Below are 25,555 nucleotides of genomic sequence, written 5' to 3'. Positions count from 1 at the left end.
AGGTGTTTTACTGTTCTCCCTTCCTGAGGCTGTGTGACACTGGGAATACAGAAAAAGCCATTCTTATTCCAGGCAAAATGCATTTGAGAAATTTCTTTTACAAAGACAGACCATATTGCTATTTCAATCACCTCTCCTCAGATTAATTTAAAGCTGCTGCAAAGATGACTTTTATACAACTTGTAAGGAACCCCTCACCTTGCATAAAAATGGTGGTAGAGAAAGCAGAAAAGATAGCAAAGCTAGCTTTGCAAGCCGTATGTAGCTAGATTTAATTACCCAAGGAAGTAAAAGTCCATGTAGCAAGAAGTGAGCTCTGCACACTTCCACCATCCCTCTTCCATGACATTGCCCATATGTAAACTTTCACCCAAGGCACAGTTCTAATCTTACAGCTGTTTCACATAGCTCTCTACAAGACCAGAGTTCCACTGCAAACATAAGGGAAACTTACTATGTCTGTATTTAAGTATTATCATGTTGAGTATTATGTAAGGAATTTACCTCAACTGACTGAAATACATGTGTTCCAGCTCTGGTTGTAGCACAGCTTCATAACTACTTCAGAGGTTTGAACGAGTTTCCTGAATGAATACTATCCATAGGCAACTCAATTAAGCACAGCAGACACAACAGGGTATAAAACAAGTAATGTAAATTACTACATTAATTTACACCTACTACATTAAGGATGAGGCTCTGTAAATTCCCGTACAGCATGACTCAATGACACCTAACACAAAGTTCCTGTATGTGTGCTCTATTTCCTAAATCAGTAAAAAGAACAGTGGTATCCACAGTGGAAAGAAAAGAATGTGGTGGCAGAAGAAGAGAACAGATCAGAAGCAGATCTCCTGAGTTTCTGTCTGACCTCGCTGAAGATGCAAACTGAATCAGATATTCATCCATAATTTAGCCCTTTACTAACAGAAAATTACATGTGCTGATGGACATAATTCTTGGAAAGAGGAGAAAAATCACTTCTGTCAGCCTTTAGTTGAAACAAGAAGCCTCGTTTTCTTGTTTTTAATATGTCAATATCAAAATGTAACAAAATTTTGGTTCTGATAATATCTAGAATTCAAGCCCAAACCTCTATGTTGACGTTTACACAGCTTTCCTGTAAAGCAGTAGGGGCTGACGTTAGAAATATTTTTAGTAGCCACATTGCTGGGAGAAAGCAATATAACTTTTCTTTCCTGGACCAGATATTACGAAAAAAGATGGAAAGGAGATGAAAGAAGAGAGAAACCCCAGAGCCAAAAAAGGCTCAGATGGGTTAAAGCAGTCTCTTTCAATTTCATTAATACAACAAAAAGAAGAACAAGAATATGTGATGTTTACACACTGTTGGCTAGCTAAGCTAAGCTCTTTCACAACCATTCTCTTCCTCCCCCTCCTCAAAGAAACAGGGGGAGAAAATATGATGAAAAAAACCTCATGGGTTGAGATAAGGACAGGGAGATCACTCAGCAATTAACCACTGCAGGCAAAACAGACTGCATATGGAGACTAATATAATTTACTGTCTATTACTATCAGACCAGAGCAGTGAGAACTAAAAGCAAACTAAAAACACGTTCCCCCCCATCTACCCTCTTCTACTTCCTCCCCCTGAGTGGCACAGAGGTACAGGGAACAGGGGTTGCGGTCATTCCATACCACTGTCTCAGCTGCTCCTTCCTCCTCACCCTGTTCCCCTGCTCCAGTGTGGGGTCCCTCCCACAGGATGCAGTCCTTCCTGAACTGATCCTGCATGGGCTTCCCACAAACTGCAGTTCTTGAAGAACTGCTCTAATATGGGTCCGTACCATGGGGTACAGTCCTTCAAGAACAGACTGCTCCAGCATGGGTCCCCCATGTGCAGCAGTTCCACCAGACCTCCTGCTCCACAGGCTGCAGTTCTGGTCTGGAGTCTGGTCCTGTGTGGGTTCTCCATGGGCTGCAGAATCCTCCAGGCCACATCCACCTGCTCCACCACAGGCTCCTCCACGGGCTGCAGCATGGAGATCTGCTCTGTGATGGTACACCATGGCCTGTGAGGGACAGGCTGCTCCACCACAGGCCTCTCCATGGGTTGGAGGGAAACTTCTGCTCCAGTACCTGGAGCACCTCCTCCCCCTCCTTCTTCACTGACCTCAGTATCTGCACGGTTGTTTCTCTCACATTTTGTCACTCCACTCTCCCAGCTGCTGTTGCGCAGCTATTTTTTCTTTCTTAAATATGTTCTCACAAAGGCACAAGTAGCATTACTCAACTTTGGCCAGTGGCGGGCGTGAGCTGCAGGGTGTGAGCTGCAGTCATGGATCACAGAACCAGAGCTGCAACAGCCCCATGAAGGCACTGGCTGCATCTTGTTCCACTGTCTGAAGACAGCATTTATGAATCCCACAGCCCTGCAGCTTTCCACCTCCTCTCTTTTTCAAACAAGGATAGGTGTTCCTCTCAGAGTGTTTTAGTTGGTAACTTTCCTCTATTTCCCAATGACCTGCTTACTTCCATCCATGTCGTAGGTACCAATCCGTGGGAAGTAGCTAGTAAATATTTCAGGCACTACATTAATGGGCCAAAAATAACCAATACAAAACATAATAGGCCAAAAGGCACAGCTAAAAAAAAAAAAAAAAAAAAAAACACATAGCTTGCCACTAAGACTGTCTTCAGAATGGCTAGCTGTGCATGAGCTACCACAAGTACAGAAAGAAAAAAAGGGCCTGAGAGGAGAAACAAAATCTTGGCTTGTCTAGTTAAGCTACCACTGCAAAGAGAAAGAGCTCGTATGTGTTCAGATGTAACAGAATTAAGCTAACAACTTCCTACTAAAAACAAACAAAAAAAAAATATTTTCCTCACAATATGTCTCATTTTGCTTCATGTTTGTTACATTAGAAACAGCCATCAAAACCAATTATTCACATGCATGTAACTAAGAAGTTTTTTCTATTCTGATTTTTTTTATTTTTAGTTGATTTGTCTAAAAAGCAGAATGAAGCAAATAGACAAAATTTTGTCACTAGATATTTTAGCTGTTTTCAATAAATATGGTCTAGTAACTTAAAGATAACTGCAACTTTACAAGGAAACGGTAGATAACAGTATGGAAGAGTGACACCAGAAGAAGCCTGCAGCACTGAACCACAGATGACACTGGAAAAAAGTGCAACATGCAAGACAAACACAGTGAAATAGATGCTCATTTACTGCAGTAGAGAGCTGCTCTTTAATGATCAATTGGTGAAGGCCACATATGTCTTTTAAGTCTTTACTCTTGCTCCTTTTTAAATGCCAACTTCACCTTTACAGTGGTGAATCAAATACCTGCATCACAGTTAACAGATAGTTAACTATAGTTATCTACCATGATTTATTTCAGGATCAGAGAAACTTGGCATCTCTGATAAAACATAATTACAAAGGTTCTCAAAAAGACCTTTGCTCCTTCCTTGTTTTACTTATTTCACAGAAATTGTGCTAGAAGTATACTCGTAAGTGATACCAGTATTAAAATATTGAATACTTCCCGTTCACAGAAATATCTACATCACTTAGAAGACTAGGTTCTATTGCGCTACAGTAAATATATTTACTATTACTTGTACCACTGGAACTATACCAGCAATAATAACAAAGAGTTGGTAAAGAACATCTAATTTGTTTTGTAAATAATGTGGCACATTTGAACAAATAAATGCAAAAAGATTGATTACATATTGACCACAATAGAAGAACTCTTAACTGTTCTTGCTGAAAAAAGTCTCTCTTGAATTCCTGAACCCCTCTGAAAGTCATCAGTCTACAGACATTTTAGTATTTCTCTTTAATTCTCCTCTGCTTGACTTAGATAAAGGAACTGTTATGGTTTTGGTTGGGATAGAGTTAATTTTCTTTGTAAAAGCTTGTATGATTCTGTGCTTTGGATTTTTGACGCAATAGTAGTGATAACACAACAATGGTTTTCGTTGTTGCAGAGCAGTGCTTAAACAGAGTCAAGGACTTTTCTATTTCTCATGCTGCCCTGCCAGTTGTTGGCAGGAGAGACAGCCAGGACAAACTGACCAAAGGGATATTCCATACCATATGACATCATGCTCAGCAATAAAAGCTGGGGTAAAGGAGGAGGAAGGGAGCACTTTCAGAGTGATGGCATATATCGTCTCAGGAAACCATTACACATGATGAGCCTGCTTTCCTGGAAGTGGCTGGATATCTCCTTGCTGATGGGAAGTGGCAAATGAATTCCTTGTTTTGTTTTGTTTGCATGTGCAGCTTTTGCTTTACATAGTTAACTTCTTTATCTCAGCCCATGAGTTTTCTCAGATTGATTTACCTGTCTGATTCTCTCCCCTATCCCATCTGGGGACAGTAAGAAAGCAGCTTTGTGGTACTTGGCTGCCTGCCATGCTTGAACCACAACAAGATCACAAAGTTCATTTCATTGTTCATGCACAAAATGGGGGAGGTGAGGAAGAGAGCACATAAGGAATCCCAAAGACAATTTTACTCAGTGTAGAAGCCAAAGAGCATGCCCTGAAAAGGGCTAGCAATGAACACTTTGTAAGGATGTAATAAAACGAGAAATAACAAAAAGGAAAATAGCAGGCCAAGTAAAAGAAAAATAAATAAATAAAATGTAATTACTTACAGTTCTGGTTACATGACTTTTAAAGGCCTCAAAGTTGTTTGCCTGCAAAATGAGAAAAATGAACAAAACAGACTTTATTTTTCCAGACAGTTAAAATATAAGAAATCCCCTTCTAGCATATTCACACAACAAACAAAATGAATCATTCAGAAGTACACATACATTCTACAGTATTAACAACCAAACTATCTTTCAAACAGATATGGAAACAAATTGATTTTACATCATCATCCCCTTAATTCAGATTTTGTAAACCAACGTTCAACTACTGAGGGTGCTTTACTCCAAGTTACAGAATACACAAAGAGGTATGCTGTGCATTCCCTCTTTTATTTTGTCCGATTTCTCATTCTATGCTTTTTGATAGAAAAGAACACTTGTGTGGGTTATTGATAACGTGAACTATCTTGGCTCAGTCTTTAAGTACTATGTAAAATCTCTGTTTGTGGATTTAAAACACGTTAAGTTGTATCTGTTTTAATTTAAAGCAAACCTTTTAAGAAGTTTAGCCCATCCACTACTAGGAAAATCTAACAGGGAAAAAAATCACCAAGGTACAACCATCAGTACACGCTTTTTTAATTATGACTCTCCAATTGGCATGAAATTAACATAATGTAATAGGGAAGTTTGGGTAAAAAGCTCTCAAGTCTTGCTTTAGACTTCAACAAGGGCGAGATTTGGCATTTCATAAAAGAGAATAACCTAGATTAAGGATTTCACCGTTCAGGATCATCATGTGAGAACAAAAGAACTATTTCACCTTGAAAAACACTCATCCAAATGAAATAAGTAAGTAGCACTGGAACTAAATTGGTGCTATATAAAACTGCACCAAACTTCAGTGTGTCCTGTTCCACATGTCTAGAAAGAGACTACTGTGCATAAAGCAATATATAATGTTTAACAACTTAGAAATATTACTTCAAAAGACAATTTCAAATTCTGTGGAAAAAAAAAAAAAAAAACAAGGTTTCACTCAGAAGACACTGAAGCATTCAAACTGCCAAGACAGGTTGTGGATGCCCCACAGAATGGTTTGAGTTGGAAGAGCCATTAAAGTTCATATAGTTCCAACCCCCCTTGCCATGGTGGATGACTACCGTTAGATCAGGTTGTGAACCTCCTCTGGACCCACTCAAACAGGTCCATGTCCTTCTTATGCTGTGAGCTCCAGAGCTGAACACAGTCCTCCAGGTGGGGTCTCACAAGAGCAGAGCAGAGGGGGAGAATCACCTCCCTCAACCTGCTGGCTGCACTTCTTTTGATGCGCCCCAGGATGCGGTTGGCCTTCTCGGCTGCAAGAGCACATTGCCAGCTCATGTCGAGCTTCTCACACCCCCAGGTCCTTCTCCTCAGGGCTGCTCTGAATCCATTCTCTGGCCAGCTTGTATTTCTGATTGGGATTGCCCCAGCTCACATGCAGGACCTTGCACTTGGTCTTGTTCAACTTCATGAGGTCCACACAGGTCCACCACTCTCAAGCCTGTCAAGGTCCCTCTGGATAGCATCCCTTCCCTCCAGTGTATCGACCACACCACACGCCTTGGTATCATCAGCAAACTTTAGGTTCCTTAGATGGTCTCAAACCTGATCTTCTCCTACAGTTCTTCATTCTTCCAGTCCCTGATCCTTTGTCTTCTGGGACTTGGGCTATGGGGGTAGAGCACTTGCCAGTGAAGACTGTGGCAAAAAATCTGTTCAGTATCTCAGCCTTCTCTGGGTCAGTTGTAACCAGGTCTCCTGTTTCCTTCAGGAGAGGGTCCATATTTTCCCTAATCTTCCTTTTATCACTGACATATTTATAGAAGACCTTCTTGTTGCCTTTAACATCTTTGGCCAGATTCAATTCTATCTGTGCTTCTGCTTTCCTAACTTACTCTCTGGGTGGTCAATGTCTCTGTATCCCTCCCATGTTACCCGCTCTTGCCTCCACTTGCTGTACATTTCCTTTCTGTGAGTTCAGCCAGGAGCAACTTGTTCACCCATGCAGGCCTCCTGGCATTTCTGCCTGACTTACTGTTAGGATGCATCGATCCTGAGCTTGGAGGAGGTGATCCTTGAATATTAACCAGCTTTCTTGGGCTCCTCTTTCCTCCATGGATTTGTCCTATGGTACTCTACCAAGCAAATCCCTCAAAAAGGCTGAAGCTTGCTCTCCCAGAGTCCAGGTTTGTAAGCTTGCTGTGTTCCCTTCCTCGCTGCCCTCAGGATCCTGAACTTCACCATTTCATGGTCACTGCAGTAAAGGCTGCCTTTAACGTTCATATTCCCAATCAACCCTTCCTTGTTGGTGAGAATGAGGTCATAGAATATCCGAGTTGGATGGGATCCACAAGGATCATCAAGTCCTACTCCTGAGTCCCCAAAGAAATGACCACCCAAAAAAAAAAAAAAAAAATCAGATCACGTGTCTAAGAGCATTGTTTAAATGCTTCTTGAACACCAGTAGGCTCAGTGCCATGACTGCTTCCCTGGGGGGTCCAGCATAGTATCTCCTCCTTGGCTCCTCTACCGCTTGGGGAAGGAAGTTATTATCCACACATTCCAGGAGCCTCCTGGATTGCTTATGCCCTACTGTGCTGATCCTCCAATAGATTTCATAGCGAAGTCTCCCATGAGGACCAGGGTTTGTGAATGCGATGCTACTCCTATCTGTCTATAGAGGGCCTTTTGTTAAGGCTAAAAACTGTTAGGTCTATGTGAAACAGGCATTGTTGTAAGACTAGCAAGGTGGAACTCCGACTTTGCAATGATACATACTGCTTGTTCAGTGATACAACACCGGGCCGCAAGTCATCCGGCATGAGACAATGCTGCCATCCGCACAGCACGCGCTGGCCACATGGCTGTGTGTGATCGCAGTAGCTTATCAAGGACTGCTGAGTGCTCCCCTGAGGCCAGGGCCGCCAACTGTGCGCTGCCTCAGGTTCGGGAGCATGCAGGGGCAAAACCTATATATAAACATATATATAAACAGCGCAAGTTGTTCTGCGTTGAGGAAGCAGGAACATCAAACAAGGTCAACATTGCCTCCGCAGGGACACCAGCAAGATGTTGACACCTACCACAGCGGCAGGATGCCAGCCATGACCTGGCTAATTATCTATGACATCAATGACTGGGAAAAGCATCACACTCATCGCTACCCTTGTCATCACCCTGGGGTCGGTATTTTAACAAGCACACTCATTATTAAATTCTTTGTCTTTCTTGAGCATTCTATCTACTCTTGAGCAGCATTCTATCGCTGCTCAAGTGTGTGCATGTGCGTAAGTATATTTGAGATCCCCAAATAGCTCGTTTGCTTTATATATATATATATATATAGCTCATCTGATCCTTGCTGGGCTGAACCAATCAGCTTTAGCCCCCAGAATCTAACTAGAACAGGGCCTCATCTACTCAGTCTTCCTGATCGTATGGCTTGTAGCAGACTCCCACTATAATCTCAACTAGGCATGTCCTCTCTTTAACCCTAATCCATAAATTCTCAGTTAGCTCCTCATCTATCCCCAGACAGAGCTCCAAGCACTCCAGCTGGTAATGGACATAGAGGCCAATGCCCCCTCCTTGTCTCCGCTGCCTGTCCTTCCTTAAGAGCCGTAATGTATCCTTCCTTAATGTATCCTTCATTCCAACACTCCAGTCATGGGAGCCACCCCACCACATCTTTGTGATGCCAATGAGATCATAGCCATTCAGGCATGTGCACGTCCCTAACATCTCCTGTTTATTCCCCATGCTATGCGCATTTCCATAGAGGCATTTAAGTTGGTCCCCTGATTTAATTGTTTTATTGGATGAAGTGGCTGGAATTCCTTTGTGCTGCTCTTCAAGTGCTCTCCTGCTGATCTCCGATCCATTTCATGGCTCTGGCCACACTTCTTTTTATGCAGCCCAGGATACAATTGGTTTTCTGGGCTGCAAGTGTTCATTACCAGCTCACGTCAAGTTTTTCTTCCACCAGTATCCCCAAGTCCTTCTCCGACTGTGTTTTGTTTTTATTGTCTGTTCTATTTTAAGATAGTCTGGTTGTTTACCCAGAATCAGAAAGCAGTTTCCTGACACTTCTTTTTCCCTCAGTCCTTGTTTGAATTCACTTTACAGGGAAGTAAGGTTCAATACCAACTACTTCTTTACTGTCACTTAGTCTGCACTTGGAAGCATGCCAGTGAAATCTATGAAGAAGAACATGTTTCATCGGGTATTTTTACCTCTTCTTTTCCCACCCCTTTTAGTTTATGCTTTAATTGGGCAAGATAAATATGAAGTTTCACTTACATAAAGTTTGCACTTCTTATCCTAAACTCCTTTGAAGTGTTGCAGAGTGCCATTTTAACAGCTGTTTTGTTCCAGAGGTGACTATATTTTAGTGGTGGATGAAGTGATCCCCGTTCTGTATAAAATTTGTATGTGAATTTTTCAACCTTGTGAAACTATTTCTGGACTCTAGAGGATAAAGATACAGATGGAATGTTAGTTGTAATGGTAAAGCTGTTATTACAGCTGCAGTGTAGCTGACTACAATTTGTAATAGGATCATAGAATGGTTTGGGTTGGAAGGGACCTTTAAAGATCATTTTGTCGTTTCCCCCCCACACACACACACCATCTTCCAGATGAGCAAAGTGCCAAAGCCCCACACAGCCTGACCTGAAACACTTCCTGGGATAGGAAGGAGGAAGAGACTACCCCTGAAGCCTGAGGTACCCTTGCAGAACAACTTCACTGCTCTGTGGACTGAAGAGGAAGGATCCATCATATCATGAGAGACACTGGCCCTGACTAAGCCAGCTTGATCTTTTCCCTGTATAACAACCAGTGCAATCAAGAAAAGGCAATCAAGAAAAGGTGATAGTTTTAGGTGACTCTCTTCACATTTGCCAGCCAGACCCACTCTCAAGAGAGGTATGTTGCCTACTAGTGACTTTGCCAAGAGTCTACTGAAACTTGTACAGTCCACAGACTATTCCATCCAATGCTCTTCTTTCATGTGGGCACCAACAACACTGTCAATGAGCAGTCCAAGGTATATCATGAAGGAATACAGAGCCCTTGGAGCAGCTGTAGGAGGCTCTAGAGCACAGGTGGTCTTCTCTTTGATCCTGCTGGTCAAAGGAAAAGGCTTTGAAAGGACCACTTGAATCCAGCAGATCAATGAGTGGTTGTGGAATGGGTGTCATATCCAGGGATTTGACTTTTTAGACCATGGGACTCTGAGGAACCTGGTCTACTGGGGAATGATGGGATTCATCTGTCAGAGGAGGGGAAGAGCATCTTTGGCTACAGTTTTGTCAAGCTGGTGTAGAGAGCTTTAAACTAAAGTTGCCGGGGGAGGGGAACTCAACCCACCCAACTTTTACTGGCAAGCACCAGCACTAGATGCCCAGGATTCTTCCCCTTTTAAGAGACCCCACCTAGAGTACTGTGTCAAGTTCTACAGTACCCATCACAAGAAAGACAAGGACTTGGACCAGGTCCAGAGAAGGGCCAGAAAAATTATCAGAGGACTGAAATACCTCTCCTGTGAAGAGAGGCTGAGAGAGTTGGGATTATTTAGCCTAGAGAATAGAAGGCTCTGGGGAGACCTTATTGCAGCCTTTCAATACTTAAAGAGGGCCTACAAGAAAGACAGGGAGAGACTCTTTGTCAGGGACTGTAGTAATAGGACAAGTGGTAACAGTTTTACACTAAAAGATGGTCATTTTAAATTAGTTGTATGAAATCCTTTACTACAATGGTGGTTAGATACTGGAACAAGTTGCCCACTGAAGTTGTGGATGCTCCATCCCTGGCAGTGTTCAAGGCCAGGTGGGATGGGGCTTTGAAGGTGCCCCTGCCCACAGCAGGGGGGCTAGAACTAGATGTTCTACAAAACATTCTATGATTCTTTCTGCTGAACCAACTTGCTGACCAACTTAAGGACAGTGAAGTAACTTACAGCTTGGTAAATGTTAAAAATAAAATTTAAAGCAGCACATACACACTCAGGAACACAATGTTTCCCCATATTAGGAATACCAGCATTTGCCCAAGATGGGTACCCCAGCATGTGTGTTGACAAGTACCCCAACATACTTACATGGCCACACAATTCCCCATGCAGACATCAGTAGCATTACCAACTGAAAATGACCAAGACCTGCTGCAGGAACAATGCTTTGACATAGAGATGCAGCTTTGCAATTATCAACTGTGTTGGTTTTTTTTTGGCAGATCACTGGTGTTCATTTTCTCCCTAGCAAAGATTCCACCACAGAAAGGAAAAGAAAATAAACTCCTATTGCAGGTTCAGATGCACTCTAGTTGCAAATCTCTATTCTCAATCTATCTAACATATAGACTGACTGGTGCTATTAATTCCATCCACAAACCCTAATCTGATTGAAACTTCGAAGTTGTTCTCAGCAGATCAAAAGGGATATATAAAACACATACCTATATCATTATAACCTTATCACTACTATTTCACAGTTCCCTTAGGACACTCACTGTTACTTAGAGGAAATAAACAGATCCATACAGGCAAATGCAAAACACAGAGGTTTTGGGGATCTCTTCACAATGAGATTTCATGGGTTCCACAAGCACTGTGCTTTGGAAAACACACCACCTGTTTTGCTCTTCGCCAGAAGGCTCATAACAGATGCTGAACTCAGTACATATCCTCCCAGAACAAATAAGCAGACTAGATATGTTATTTTATATAAAATAAAAACATAAGCTAGTTTTACCTCATGTCTGTCAGTTCACAGGGATGTTTTTCCTATTGCTCAATTTAGCACTGGATAGTCTGAAAGTTTTCCAGAATAACTAATGAATGGAACGTGGAATAGGAAGCTTTTTGATTTTTCATGTTTTGAAGCTGTTCTGCTGCTTGTTAAGACACTACTGAAATGCCTCGTATTCTGTCACTGATAGAAGTGACAGCTCTCTCCACCTTGCTACAGAAAGAGAACACAGAATGCCAGCAACAAAGGGCTTGACATTAACTATCTCAACTAGCAGGACCATATTGATGCCTTTTTCTTCTGACTTAAGGGGAAGAGTGAGGAAATGAGTTGTGGGGAAAAAACGCCTCAGATAAAAGTCTGTGTATAAAACATACACGTACTCAGTGCTGAGCATCTAGCTCCATTCTTTCAAACTTGGTCCATCTAAGGCCATACTTTCCAATCTCCGTATCTTCAAGCTCACTGCATGTCTTTAAAATGGTTGCCCCCAAGCCAAATACTGCTACTTGTTAAATCTAGAATTAAAAGTACAAACAAATCTTTTCAATGGCTAACTAATATGGTGCTTTGAGATGTGGAAGATCCAATTTCAAGTCTCTGATTTGCAAATGAATTGGAGCTTTGAAATAATATTCTCATGTCCAAGCAAAACATGTTAACCAAGAGTATCAGACATGTTATGATGGAAGAGCTACTTCTCAAATTTCTAAAGGTTTCAGTGAAAGTTTGACGTTTTTTCTTAAGACATTATCATTGCTTTCTACACTGGCATGGTGTGACCTTTCTAAGACGTAGCTGTGCCAATTATAAATCTCCTCGTCTTTTAGCCCTGAAAGAGAAAATGGAAAGAGATGGCAAACAAGCCATATACATAAGACTACAGGATATGCAGGTGAAAGAAAAGTAATGCAAAACACAAAAAATCTATAAACAAAATCTTATGATCTTAAAAACTCCATACCAAAATTGTGAAAGTCGTCCCCTCCTTCCCACATCCTTCTACTCCAGTTTTCTCCATATACTTCAACAGGACTTGAGTCCTATTCATTTCAGGTACACCATTTCCAGTTCCTCAGTTCTTTTCCACTCAGAAAACACAGTGCAATAGGCAAAATACCTGCACCATCACATGGAAAACATGACTGCAAGTTACAGTACCTCATTAGGTCTCATTTTGGTATTTTTTTCCCTAATACCACTCGTAAGAGGAAGAGAAATGTTACTATTATTCTCCATGGATAAACTGATACCTATATTAATGGAATGATTTTCCCAGTGTTATACCACAAATCAAAAATAACAGGACGTTAGACACCTTCCACATCTCATTAACTCCAAGTGGAGCCATTAACTTTGACTCTATATAAAGTCCTTTAACACCATCATGACAACATCTTATAGCTAATGTGCATTACTTGTGTACCTCCCAGTCATGGCACTTCAAGAATACTAAACAGGGCAAAGCATTCTTGTCCTCACCCTGCCATACAGACAGTTCAAAGGAAATTAGATGCATGTGGTTAGAAATAAAAAAATATTTGCTATGGAGTGAGCAAAAATTGCTCCAAAAATAAATAAATATTTTTTTTTTAATCCTGTCTTCCCCTCCTATCACAAAAAAAAAAAATCTCAGATTCTTGTCAACAGCTCCATAAAATTGCTTTTGTCAAGCAAAAATAAAGCCATTAAAACGAAACATAAAATGATACTGCTACTTAAAAAAAAAATCTTCCTTTTAATAAGTATAAACAGGGAACACCCATCAGCCTTATATGTATGCCACAGGAGATGCTCTACCCTCCTTGTTCATTCAAAACACAGAGTTTCTTTACCTTTGTTAATATTTAGCTAATCAATAAGGGTATCTTGCCCTGAAAACTTCTCATTTGAATTCAACTTTCAAGACACCTCAAAACCAATGGAACACTAGCTTGCCTCCCTTCCTCCCCTAAATCTACTGTGTAGCATTGTGACATTTTTACAGGAAAGCCTCAAATTTTGACCTCTCTCAACATTTAATGACGTTGCGAGAAGAATCAAAAGCAAGCTAAATTTTTGAGCCAATGTGAAAACATCAACATAAAGCAAATTAAATCAGCATGACTTCTGACATAACAGTGAACTAAAATTGAATGGCATCCTAGAGACTGAAGATTAGTTAAGCAATGAATAAACATGACCCACTGCTATATGATAAAATAATTGGACAAAGCACAGTAGTTTAACATAGGGGATCATATTCATTTGCTTCACAGTTCTGTCTGAAAATGGGGGTCCACGCATACCTGTGCTTTTTAAAATTAATCATGACTATTAGAAAATTTAATTTTGAAATTAATGCTACTGAATTTGTTGTTTCCTTTTGAAAGACAGATACCAGTGCTCCATTGCGCTGTAGTACTTAGTGGTACAGTAACAAAGAAAAAAATATATATGTATATATATATTAATGTTTGTCTGGAATGCTCTTTAGGCATGGCTAGCCCTCTTTCACTTTACACATTCCAATGTAGACAAAGCATTTTCAAAGATTAATTAAAAGCAAACTCACAAGGGACATGAGATCTGTCACTCTCAGTACAAACTACACGTGAAACTAAAATTATGAAGAAGAACAGAAGAAACCTACTCTGGAGCATGCATTTTCCTTTTACAGCATTGTCGAACACAACCTATTTGCTGTTTAGTAAAGTCAAACAAACCTGAAAAGTTTCTATGACAACTGAAAACTAATGACACTGAGGAGTTTGAAACACAGATAACACATTTAATTTCCTTGTAGCTACAATAAAACTGGAAAGGAAGAAAGAAGTGTATTATGCCTTGCAAGAACATCATGCTGCTGGATTTAGCTGACATGGTGTATAACATCACATTTCTGGAAAGCAGATGCTTCTGCTCCCTGGGAGTACCATATTCAGCAGGAAGGTTAGGAATCAGTTTGGAGAAAATAAGCAAGCAAACAAATCTGGCTCTGGAAACAACCAAACCTTTCCAACTCTTTGGAAATTCATTGTGTTAATATTAACATCACACATTTTCCTAGATCCCTGCAGACTGTCTTTGTTCAAAGAAAGGCTGATTTCCATTTCATTTTGGATATACACCAGCGCCTGAAACAAAGTGCATTAGAACAAAACTTCATATTTCAACTTTTTATTAAATCTCGTAATTTTCTGATATTCCTAGAACAACACGCACTCTCCCTCCTGGCAAATATAATGACTGGTTTTTGAATCTCATATACACTGCACAGCTCAAATCATAAGTACTACTTTTAATTATTTTTGCAATTTTTTTTTTGTATTCACAGTTTGATTCTCTGTCTCTTTTATGGCTAATTTATTTATGAACAAGTCATTGACTGCCCTTTAAATTTCTGTTTTTAACCCCTACTCTGCAGACCTGTGTGGTCCATGGTCTTAGACTAATAAGCACCTGAAACATAAGAATAAAAATAAAACCCATACAAATGCAACATACAGTTGCCCACATCAACCCCTTCTGGAGATTCGTAAATTCAAAAACATTTGAAAAATAATCATGTCAAGTGTTTCAATTCAGACAGCAGCTCACAGGTTTTGTCACAAAGGTGTCTCATCAGTCCCTGCTTCTGCTACCTATGGCACTGGGAGAATATGGCACTAACGAATCAAGAAAAATAAAAAGCTTATTGGTTAACAAATCCGAAAGGAAGAAAAATCTCAGCTCAAATTTTAATTTTATGTTCAATAAAAAAAATCACTGCACCTTTGCTTACTCATCAGTTCAGCAAAGCTGTATAACCAAAGTAGAGAAATGTTATTTCCATATAGGTTTCTCCAGAGTCCACTTATTTCTTTTCATGAGGACACAGGCATTATGGGTCTGGACAGTGACAAAGTAGGAAATGAACAGGAAAAATAAAAAACTCCACTAGATGTTCCCATCCTTTATCAACAAACTATAGAACAGCACAGTACTTTTGCATTCCTCTTTCCATGATGTACAGCCATTTTCATGAGCCAGACAGTTACAGCCTGGAACACTTGCTGGAAGAATTGTTCCTGTGAGATTGAGGAAAGAAGGCTGGAAAGATGATAGCAAAAGGAAGGTCTGCTACACTTTACATGTCCTTTATCTCCACCAGATCATGCTTGCTATGTGTGTATCATGCTTGATTTGCGTACACTTCGTTGGTCCTGTGAGCTAAAGTTTAGATGTAGTAAATGGGGAAAAGAATCCCAGTAAATATTTGTTTATTTTCCTAGTTTTCCACACCTAAGATTTCCACTCTCTTGCCTGAAAGAAGAAAGAAAAAGGAAAAAAGATAACCCAGAAATGAATTAGCCATAAGTTACTGAAATATACCACAAATCAAACCCACTTGATGCAATTTTCCAGCGAACCTTTTACTGATTTAAGCCAAAAACCAAAACTGCAGCTGGCAGAGCAAAGTAGTTGCATATGTCAATTCCCAGTTCAGCTTAGTCATTGTTACTATATTGCAGGATATTTGAAGGTTACACCTGATTAACCCAAGTTAACAATCTTATTATTTTCTAGTACTTAGATCCCACTTAAAATGAAACTGGAGAATGCAATCCTTCATCTGCATGCCCAGGCCTTCCCAACAGGGCATATGGTAATTCAGCCTCAGATTTCTCGGAAAATCTTTTGCAAGCTCACATTAACAGGAAATGGGCTGTACTCCATGGGAAGAACAGACTGCTTCACTTTTTTTTTTCTGTGAAGATGCATGTAAAAAGGAAACGAATGTGATAAGGATAAAAATACACTTTATCATGTCTACTGACCTTTCTCAGTCAAAGCATCCGGGGAGAATTGCACTCAACAGTCACCATGGTAAAAAAAGAACAGAAGGGTTTTTGCTAAAAGGAACTTATTTTCTTTCAAACTGCTACAATACTGAATTTTCCTGTTTTCTGTTCTCCTTTCTTTTCCCCATATACACTTGTTTCAGTTTTTTTCTCCTTTGTATCATAACGCATTTTCACTAAAATTCACTTTCATCTTAGAAAATGTTGCCACACTTCGCTTATACATGAAGATATCAGAGTCTCTACACTACCTCACATTTCAAGTAAAAATGAGATATGTAATTAGTATGAAGGCACCTAGCTGCCTTTGTGATACCACCACTCACTTCTTCAACAAGGAAAACAGAATTAAGCAAAACAAACAAACAAACCAAAAAAAGAAAAATAGAATCCCATCTTTCCCCCCCAACTTTTATCAACATGACTGAACTTCTACCATAGCAAGATAGCTAAACAAAATTCAGTTTTAAATGATGTCACAATGAAACATAGGTAGCTGGGAAAGTGTCCTCTTAATCTTTCCATATTGCAACAGCTGGTTATGAAATGTGATGTTTAAATGGCAGCACTACAGCTATGAAGAACTTTTTGGCAAGCAGTTAAAAAAAAAAAAAAGAAAATATGGTGTAGAGGTTAAACATGAAATTTCTCTGGTAAAGATCTCTACTTAACTCTGCCTTAAAACTGAGAAGTCATGCAGTGATAAGGACCATTCAACAGACAGAGTCAATTTAAGATAAGAATCTGTATCATGTTAAGAGGTTCAAGCCTTCGCATCATATTTCATTAATGCAAGGCATGCAGCAGGATATGTGATGGACCTCTGAGGAATTAAGATTTCATTTCCTATATTCTTTTTAAAAGTACATGCCATGCAGGATGAAAAAAATCAGTAGAGGAGACAAACTTATTACTCTCTTGATGCATCTTAAACTGTCATGGAATACTTCCCAGAATCAAAAAAGGACCTCAAAATAATATCATTCTTTGGCTTTTCTTTTATTTTTATCTTTTTTAAGTAATAAATAAAATGAAAAATGAAGTTGGAGCTTCAAGGTTAGGACCTATGCCTTCCCTTCTTTTTGTAGTATTAGAAACAAGATTTAAAAAAACATGTTAGGATTCTTTTTTATTTAAAAATATTGAAATTTTGAAAATTTGTTGATCTTATTTTCTATCCTTCAAAAATAAGATCCAACAGTTCCAGAAAGTCTGTTTAAACAGAGTTGACAACTTTGATTTTTAAGAAATTTTAGGAGAACTGTTACATAGGTTAATTCAATTTTTGGATACAAAAACAGTGCCCACGGCATTTTAATTTATTTATTTATTTAAATATTTCAGTCTTCCTACACTTCTCTGCCATGAAAGTCTATAGTCAGAAATAACCCATGAAATAAAATGAAGGGCATCAGAATAGCTCTTATTTTGCTACATATTTGACTTGAATTAGTAAAGCAGGACTAAAATCATCCCCCTTTCTCTGGTCAAAAGAATGTATGTGACAACATAAAGCAAGCAGTATTTGAACACATAGCAGCTTGTTTATTTTTTAGCACATGAAGTTCCCAGCAGCTGCATTGGGTTAATATATGAGGGTCCTGATGTCCTTACAAAGCTTCAAGATACATGACTCATGAGAAATGAAAAGAAAGGATCTCTTTGGAAACAGACATCCAAGCTGAAAACAATCAATAAAATCCACATTCTGAAGAAAAAGAGCATCTGTGAATTTCATCAGTCTTCAACAGTCTTCCAGCAGCCATGACACAGAGTTTAACTACAGTTAGCAGCCATGACACAGAGTTTAACTACAGTTCTTGCTATAACCCACATTAAGAGCAGCAATACAGGCAAGTGGCTAATTATATGTAGCAGTAATTTAGAGCGGGCATATGTATTGCTTATTTATATGAGAACTAAAAGGTTGGAATTCCTTGTCTAGAATGAATGAGTATAAATCCACATTTCAGTAGAAAGTTGCAATGCAAAAACGTTTTGGTTACTTTGACCACAGTACTGCCCTTCCCGATTATCCAAAGATCTCAACTACTCGTCCTTCATGTTCTCAATATTCTACAGTCAAAATACAGGAACTTGCTTACAGCTAATATGGTCACAGATGATCCTACTTCAGAACAACAGAACTCTTCACTAAACAGATAGCACAATACCTAATCTAAGAATGTAACTATGTCACATCAAAAGCAAAAAACCACACCAGTCAATCTCACTCTCAGTAATAAGTGTATAATGAAAATAGAATCATACAACGGCTTGGGTTGGAAGGGACCTCAGAGATCATCTAGTTCCAACCCCCCTGCCATAGGCAGGGATGCCACCCACCAAATCAGGTTACCCCATACAACCTTGCCTTGAACACCTCCAGGGATGGGGCATCCACAACTTCTCTGGGTAACCTGTTCCAGTACCTCACTACCCTTACAGGGAAGAATTTCCTCCTAACGTCTAATCTACATCTATCCTCTTTTAGTTTACGACCATTGCCCCTTGTCCTATCATTGTCTACCCGAGTAGAGTCCTTCTCCATCCCTTATATAAGACCCCTTTAAGTATTGAAAGGCCGCAATGACGTCTCCCTGGAGCTTTCTCTTCTCCAGACTGAACATCCCCAGCTCTCTCAGCCTTTCTTCATAGGAGAGGTGCTCCAGCCCTCTGATCATCTTCATGGCCCTCCTCCTCTGGACTTGTTCTAACAGGTCCACATCTTTCTTGTGCTGGGGGTCTCAGACCTGGATGCAGTACTCCAAGTGGGGCCTCTCAAGGGCAGAGCAGAAGGGGACAATCATCCCTCAACCTCCTGGTCATGCCTCTTTTGATGTGTGTTGGAAGAAGCCAGGTGAAGGCCAGGATGCAGTTGGCCTTCTGGGCTGCAAGCACGCACTGCTGACTCATGTCAAGCCTTTCGTCCACCAGAACCCCTAAATCCTTCTCCACATGGCTGCTCTCAATGAGTTCTTCTCCCAGCCTGTACTCACGTCTGGGATTGCCCCAGCCTAGGTGCAGCACCCTGCACTTGGACTTGTTGAACCTTATGCGGTTCACATGGGCACACTTCGCCAGCCTGTCCCGGTCCCTCTGAATGGCATCTCTTCCTTCTTTGCTATCAACTGCACCACTTAGCTTGGTGTCATCTGCAGGCTTGCTGAATTTACACTGGATCCCATTGTCTATGTCGTTGATAAAGATATTAAACAGTACCAGACCCAAGACAGACCCCCGAGGAACACCACTTGTCACCAGCCTCCACTTGGACATAGAACCATTGACCACAACATTGACCCACTTACAGTGGGAGGGACTCTGCTCACCCAGCCCCCACTTAGAGGTCTGGGGACTCAAGAGATGTGGGAAGCCCTGTGAAGACCAGGGCAAAGAAGTTAAGTACCTCCCTCAGCCTTCTCTGTATCTGCTGTTACCAGTTGTCCGCCTTCATTTGTCAGAGGTGGTATGCTCTCCTTAGTCTTTCTTTTGCAGCCAATGTACCTGCAGAATCCCTTCTTGTTATTCTTTGCATCCCTCACAAAGTTTAGTTCTGTCAATGCCTTGGCTTTCCTGATCCTGCACATCCAGACAGCATTTCTGTCCTCTTACCAGGGCACATGGCCCTGTTTTGACCAGCTGTGCGTTTCCTTTTTTGCCTAAGTTTGACCAGCAGGGCCTTGTTCAGCCATGCTAGTTTCCTACCTTCCCTGCTTGATTTATTACATATGGGAATAGAGAGCTCTTGCACTCTAAGGAAAATATGCTCAAACAGTTGCCAGCTCTGAAAATATATTTCACCTACAGTTTTGCCTGCAATAATATTAAATAGAATTCCAGCTTTTTTTTTCTTTTTTTTTTCCTAGAACTAGTGAATGTTTAATTCAGAGACCAAATAAATCTCTGGCTTCATCTTTGCCAGTAAACTAAAACAGGTTAGGCCACTTTCTCCATCAGTACTGCTCAATCACCAGCAGGTCACAGAGTACTTTGGGCCCACTGTGGTGGTTTTACTCAGGTGGGCAGCTGTGCTCCACCACAACTGCTCTCTCACTCCCCCACCTCAAAGGGAAAGGGGGAGAAAATACGATGAAAAGGGCTGAAGTGTTGAGATAAGCACAGGGAGATCACTCATCAATTATTGTCACAAGCAAAACAGATTCAGAGTAGGAAGATTAGTAAAATTTATTGCCTGTTACCAGAAAAGTGAGAAACAAAGGAAAGAAACTAAAAACACCTTCCCCTATCCACCCTCTTCCACCTCCTCCCCCCACGCAGCTCAGGGGAACAGAGCAATGGGGGTTGCAGTCAGTCTATAGCACTTCTCTTCCACCGCTCCTTCATGGTCACTCTCTGACCCTACTCCAATGTGGGGTCCCTCCCACGGGATGCAGTCCTTCTCAAACTGATCCTGTGGGGCTTCTCACAGGCAGCAGCTCTTCAAGAACTGCTCCAAATATGGATCCATCCATCAGGAGCACGCTGCTCCAACCTGGGCCCCCCATGGGCTGCAGCTCCTGCCAGGTCACCTGGTCCTGTGTGGTCCCCTCCCCACGGGCTAAAGGTCCGGCCCAAAATCTGCTCCGGCAGGGGTTCTCCACAGGCTGCAGCCTCCTTCAGGCCATATACATCTGCTCCACTGGGGGCTCCTCCATGGGCTGCAGCATGGAAATCTGCTCCACCATGGTACTCCATGGGCTGCAGGGGGACAGCCTGCTCCACCACAGGCCTCTCCACAGGCTGCAGGGGAACTTCTGCTCTGGCACCTGGAGCACCTCCTCCCCCTCCTTCTTCACTGACCTTGGTGTCTGCAGGGCTGTTTCTCACTCCTCGCTCTCCCAGCTGCTGTTATGCAGCAGTTTTGGTGCTTGTTTTTTTCCCCCCTTTTAAATATGCTTTCAAAACCACAAACAAGATCACTTACGGGCTTGGCGCTGGCCAGCAGCAGGGCCCTTATCTAACATGGGGCAGCTTCTGGATTCTTCTCACAGAAGCGACCCCTATGGCCCCCCTCTAACAAAACCTTGTCACATAAACCCACTAGACCCAGATTAACCAGCACTGCCCCATGTTCACTGTTCACATAAAACATCTTCAACTGGAGTTATTGATGGTAATGACTGGTAACATATTCCACAAGTTGCTGCAGATTTAAAATTGTTGCTGAATCACAATGACAAATTTTCCCTGTTATAATCAATATTTAGGTTATATATACAACACAAAACAATGAGTAACCACAGTTGACAACATACATCTAATACTGTGAGCTGCAGACATAAGAAAGGGCTGCTTCTCTACTTTCAATTTTAGCAGTAGTGCCATACAGAAACCTCAGACTGTGGTATGCATTAGTTCATAGAAGCGGCAGGTCAAAATTAGGAAGGACCTTCTATACATTAGTATTCACATTACTAATAATACTATGAATCGCTGATTTTGTTTTCCAGCCTTTATTTTAAAAGACAATAATTAAGAAAAGAATGAACCAACACTTTTATAGCACCTTTTTAGATAACATCTTTACCTGTATTTTGCCAGGAAGGAAATTGAGACAAAAAATGTGCAAAGTGACTTGCCCAATTCACATATCAAGGCAGAAATGAGATGTAGAGAGATGTAGAATTCCTAACTACCAATGGCTGCATCACATAACTACAATACAGAGTTCTCAGCCGACTCTGGGAAATCAGCTGTTGACTGCCTACTTCTAGAAATGATACTAGCAGGTGCAGCACTGGTTCAATAAATAACAGTTATATAACATCCTCCAGAAGTATTTAATAGGAGCTAAAAATAACCAAATTCAATTACTCCCACCTGAAAAGGCCTATCATTTTTTTTTAATTCCTATCCTGAGCAAGCATGGACTAAATTTCCTCTCTTCTGCCACCAAAAAACAAAACAAAACAAAAAAAAATACAGGCCCCAACCAAATGATCCTGTTTGCACTTTCAAACTGATATGAGACATCTACACGTTAAAACAATTAATGGTTTGTGGGTTTCATGATTTGTGTGTGTGTTTGGTGTGTGTTTTTTGTTGTTGTTTTGTTTGTTTGTTTCACACACAGACAAAAGGAAATAAGGTAGTAAGGACAACTATAACAAGTCACTGCATCATGGACATACCAACAAGTTCATTTTAGGAAGAATCCTGAACAGCAGAAAACACTTAATCTAGCAAATCCTTAAATGCCTTACAAAATGCTCAGTAAAATAACCCAATTGCTTTATGGGATAGGACACACACTAATAAGCTTCAGGATTAGACCTTTTATTTGCTGTGCCCTCAAAGAGGAAAGTGGATGGTACAGTACTGAAGAAATTATAGACAGCTACAGGAATAACCTAACCTATAACCTAAAAAAAACTGATGGATATCACTAGTGCCAACAATACTTACCAGTTCGTAGTTGCTCAGAAGAAAGCAAGGTGTCACCACCTAGAACAAAAAACAGTAATAAAATAAGGGAAAAAAAAAGATTCTTCCTTTGCAAATGACCTAAATCTATTTATTGAGATCCCTCAAATACTGTCAAATCTAGGCAGAGTCAAAGGGGGCACTAAGCAGACCAGGTGCAGAACAGGAGTGTCCATGGCTGATCTTGGCTACATTGCTTTCCCTCAACTCCCGGAATAGTTAATAAATATTGTGTGCTTTGCTGACATACTGTAAGCAGTGAAAAAAGGTACAAGGGTAATTCCTTCCTTCAGGTCACATATGCAGGGAAGCATGAATGGCTTTTTTCACTACCACTACCCAGCCTCTGCAGCATTCTTCCAAGATCATCTCAGTTCTAATTAGTAAATAACTATTCTGCTTTTTAATGAGTCCAGAAATCAGTAATTCCCAGCATCTTTTCTTTGTGATAAATTTTGCTATGGGATGTGGGCTGAGCAGGGCAAGTAGAACAGATATTTTGTGGACTAACATAATTTCAGAGGCTTGGCTCCAAAGACCCAGAGACATAAAATTGCAAGCAGTCACATCGGCCTTGAGGCAAGTAGATATATATTATGTTCTCTCTCACCTGAAAATACTTACATTCATACAACATATACAGCAACAAGTCAACTTCATATGAATAAATATGTAGAGTTCCCTGAAGTTCAAACACTTCTTAATATGTTCTATATACATCACAAAAAGAACTTTGAATATTCAAAAACAAAAAGAAAGCAAGGAAAAGCACGACCAACTAGGATTATGTAACAATCTAGGGAAAGCAAATATTCATTTCTTTCTACATGTATGGGGAGCCCATACAGCAGGCACCCTCAGACATCACACATATAATTGAATGACTGTGGCTCTACAATTTACTCCATTTAGATGAGCTTCAGTAATAGTAACCAAGAATGCTCACTTTAACAAGTACCTTGAGGTTAACCCCAAGGAAAGCAATTTCTTTTAATGTGTCCAATTTTACACTTATAGCTCTTCTGGACAGGCTCACCTCTCAGACAGCAGAGGGGAGCCAAAAACTCTACAACACCTGAACTACAAAGGGAATTTTCTCTAAGGAATTGACCTGTCCTATCAGCTCTCAAGGCACAGTACATGGAGTGGTTTACAGAGCAGGAGCCTGTCATGTCATTTATAATCCTTGGATTAATAAAAAAGTATCACATAATCACAAATTGTTAGGGATTGGAAGGGACCTTGAAACATCAACTAGTCCAATCCCACTGCCAGAGCAGGAACACCTAGATCAGATCACACAGGAACGCGTCCAGGCAGGTTTTGAATGTCTGCAGAGAAGGAGACTACACAACCCAGCTCCCCAGGCAGCCTGTTCCAGTATTCTGTCACCCTCACTCTGAAAAAGTTTCGTCTCATATTTAAGTGGAACCTCCTATGTTCCAGCTTGCACCCATCTGAAATGTATTTGAAGAAGCCCTTTCTGTTGTCCTTGTCCCCTCTTGCAAGGTTTAATTCTAAGGAGGCCTTAGCTTTCCTAGCTGCATCCCTACATCCTCCGACAACAGTCTTATATTCCTCCCAAGTGGCGTGCCCCTCCTTCCATGATCTGTAGACTCTCCTCTTCCACTTCAGTTTGCCCAGCAGTTCTCTGTTTAACCATGAAGATCTCCTGGCTCCCTTTCTTGACTTCCTACCTGTTGGGATGCTCTGATCCTGAGCTTGGAAGAAGCAGTGCTTGAATGCTAACCAACTATCTTGGACCCCTTTACCTTCAAGTACCCTGCCCACGGGATTTCCCCTAGCAATTGCTTGAAAAGGCCAAAGTTGGCCCTACTGAAGTCCAGGGTGCAATTCTGCTCAGTATTCTGTTCCTGCCACATGAGATCCTGAACTCCACCATCTCGTGGTTGCTGCAACCAAGGCTGCCCTCAACCTTCACCACTTCAACCAGTCCCTTTTTGTTAGTGAGGACAAGATCCAGCATCACTCCTCTTCTAGTCGGCACATCCACCATTTGCATCAGGAAGTTATCATCGATGCACTGGAGGAACCTCCTGGACTGCGGATGGCTGGTTGAGTAGGCCTTCCAGCAAATGTCAGGGTAGTTGAAATCTCCCACAATAACCAGGGCCTGTAATTGCAAGGTTGCTATCAACTGCCTGTAGAAGGCCTCATCAACTCCCTCATCCCGATCAGGTGGCCTGTAATAGACACCCACAACAGTATCCCCCATGCCAGCCTGCCCCTTAATTCTCACCCAAGACTCCCAACTCACTCCTCATCCACCCCTGGACAGTACTCAATACATTGTAGTTGCTCTCTCATGTAAAAAGCAACTCCAGCACCTCGCCTTGCTGGCCTGTCTTTCCTGAGAAGGACACACCCATCCATGACCACATTCCAGTCATGTGAGCTGTCCTACCACATGTCTGTAATTGCCACCAGATCATAATCTCCTGACTGAACATGGATTTCTAACTCCTGCTTATTCCCCATGCTACATGCATTGGTGTACAGGCACTTCAGGGAGCGAGCTGAGCACACCAATTTCACCCTAGGGGGGTGGGAGGCCTCCTGGTCTTCATCACTGCTAGAGCACTGCCCCACCAGTGCAAACCCAGCTACAACCCCATCCCCCTTCGGATCTAGTTTAAAGCTCTCCAAATTAGCCCTGCTAATTCCTGTCCCAAAACCCTTTTTCCCCTGTGAGATAAACCTTTCCCACTTATTACTATCAGGCCTGGTGTCTTATAAAACCAGCCATTATCGAAGAACCCAAAGCCCTGCCTGTAGCACCAGTCACATAGCCAAGCATTTATGGACTGGATCCTTCTATTCCATCCCATGTCATCACCAGAGAATGAAAGGAGGGAAGAGAAAATAACTCATGCCCCAGACTCTTTCACTAACCGTCCCAAGGCCTTGAA

At 41.2% G+C, this 25,555-nt stretch overlaps 1 protein-coding gene across 6 annotated transcripts in view; it reads right to left on the bottom strand.

Moving 5' to 3' along the window:
- The window catches only part of TNS3 (tensin 3), a 255,871-nt gene that overhangs the window by 132,648 nt on the left and 97,668 nt on the right, over positions 1-25,555 (bottom strand). For 4 of the 6 annotated variants that reach the window (XM_035549804.2, XM_035549805.2, XM_035549813.2 and 1 more), the window contains 2 exons: positions 22,608-22,646; positions 4,643-4,684 (listed from right to left, as the gene is read on the bottom strand). In XM_035549804.2, the coding sequence (XP_035405697.1) occupies positions 4,643-4,684; positions 22,608-22,646 (81 nt within the window). The remainder of the gene's footprint in view (positions 1-4,642; positions 4,685-22,607; positions 22,647-25,555) is intronic. The other 2 variants (XM_035549809.2, XM_035549815.2) reach the window with 1 other exon arrangement.

The sequence above is a fragment of the Cygnus atratus genome, chromosome 2 (genome assembly GCF_013377495.2).
Source record: "Cygnus atratus isolate AKBS03 ecotype Queensland, Australia chromosome 2, CAtr_DNAZoo_HiC_assembly, whole genome shotgun sequence".
In the NCBI taxonomy this organism is placed as follows: domain Eukaryota; kingdom Metazoa; phylum Chordata; class Aves; order Anseriformes; family Anatidae; genus Cygnus; species Cygnus atratus.
Note: the sequence above shows the minus strand (reverse complement) of the source record. Positions and strands in the feature narration are given on the sequence as shown.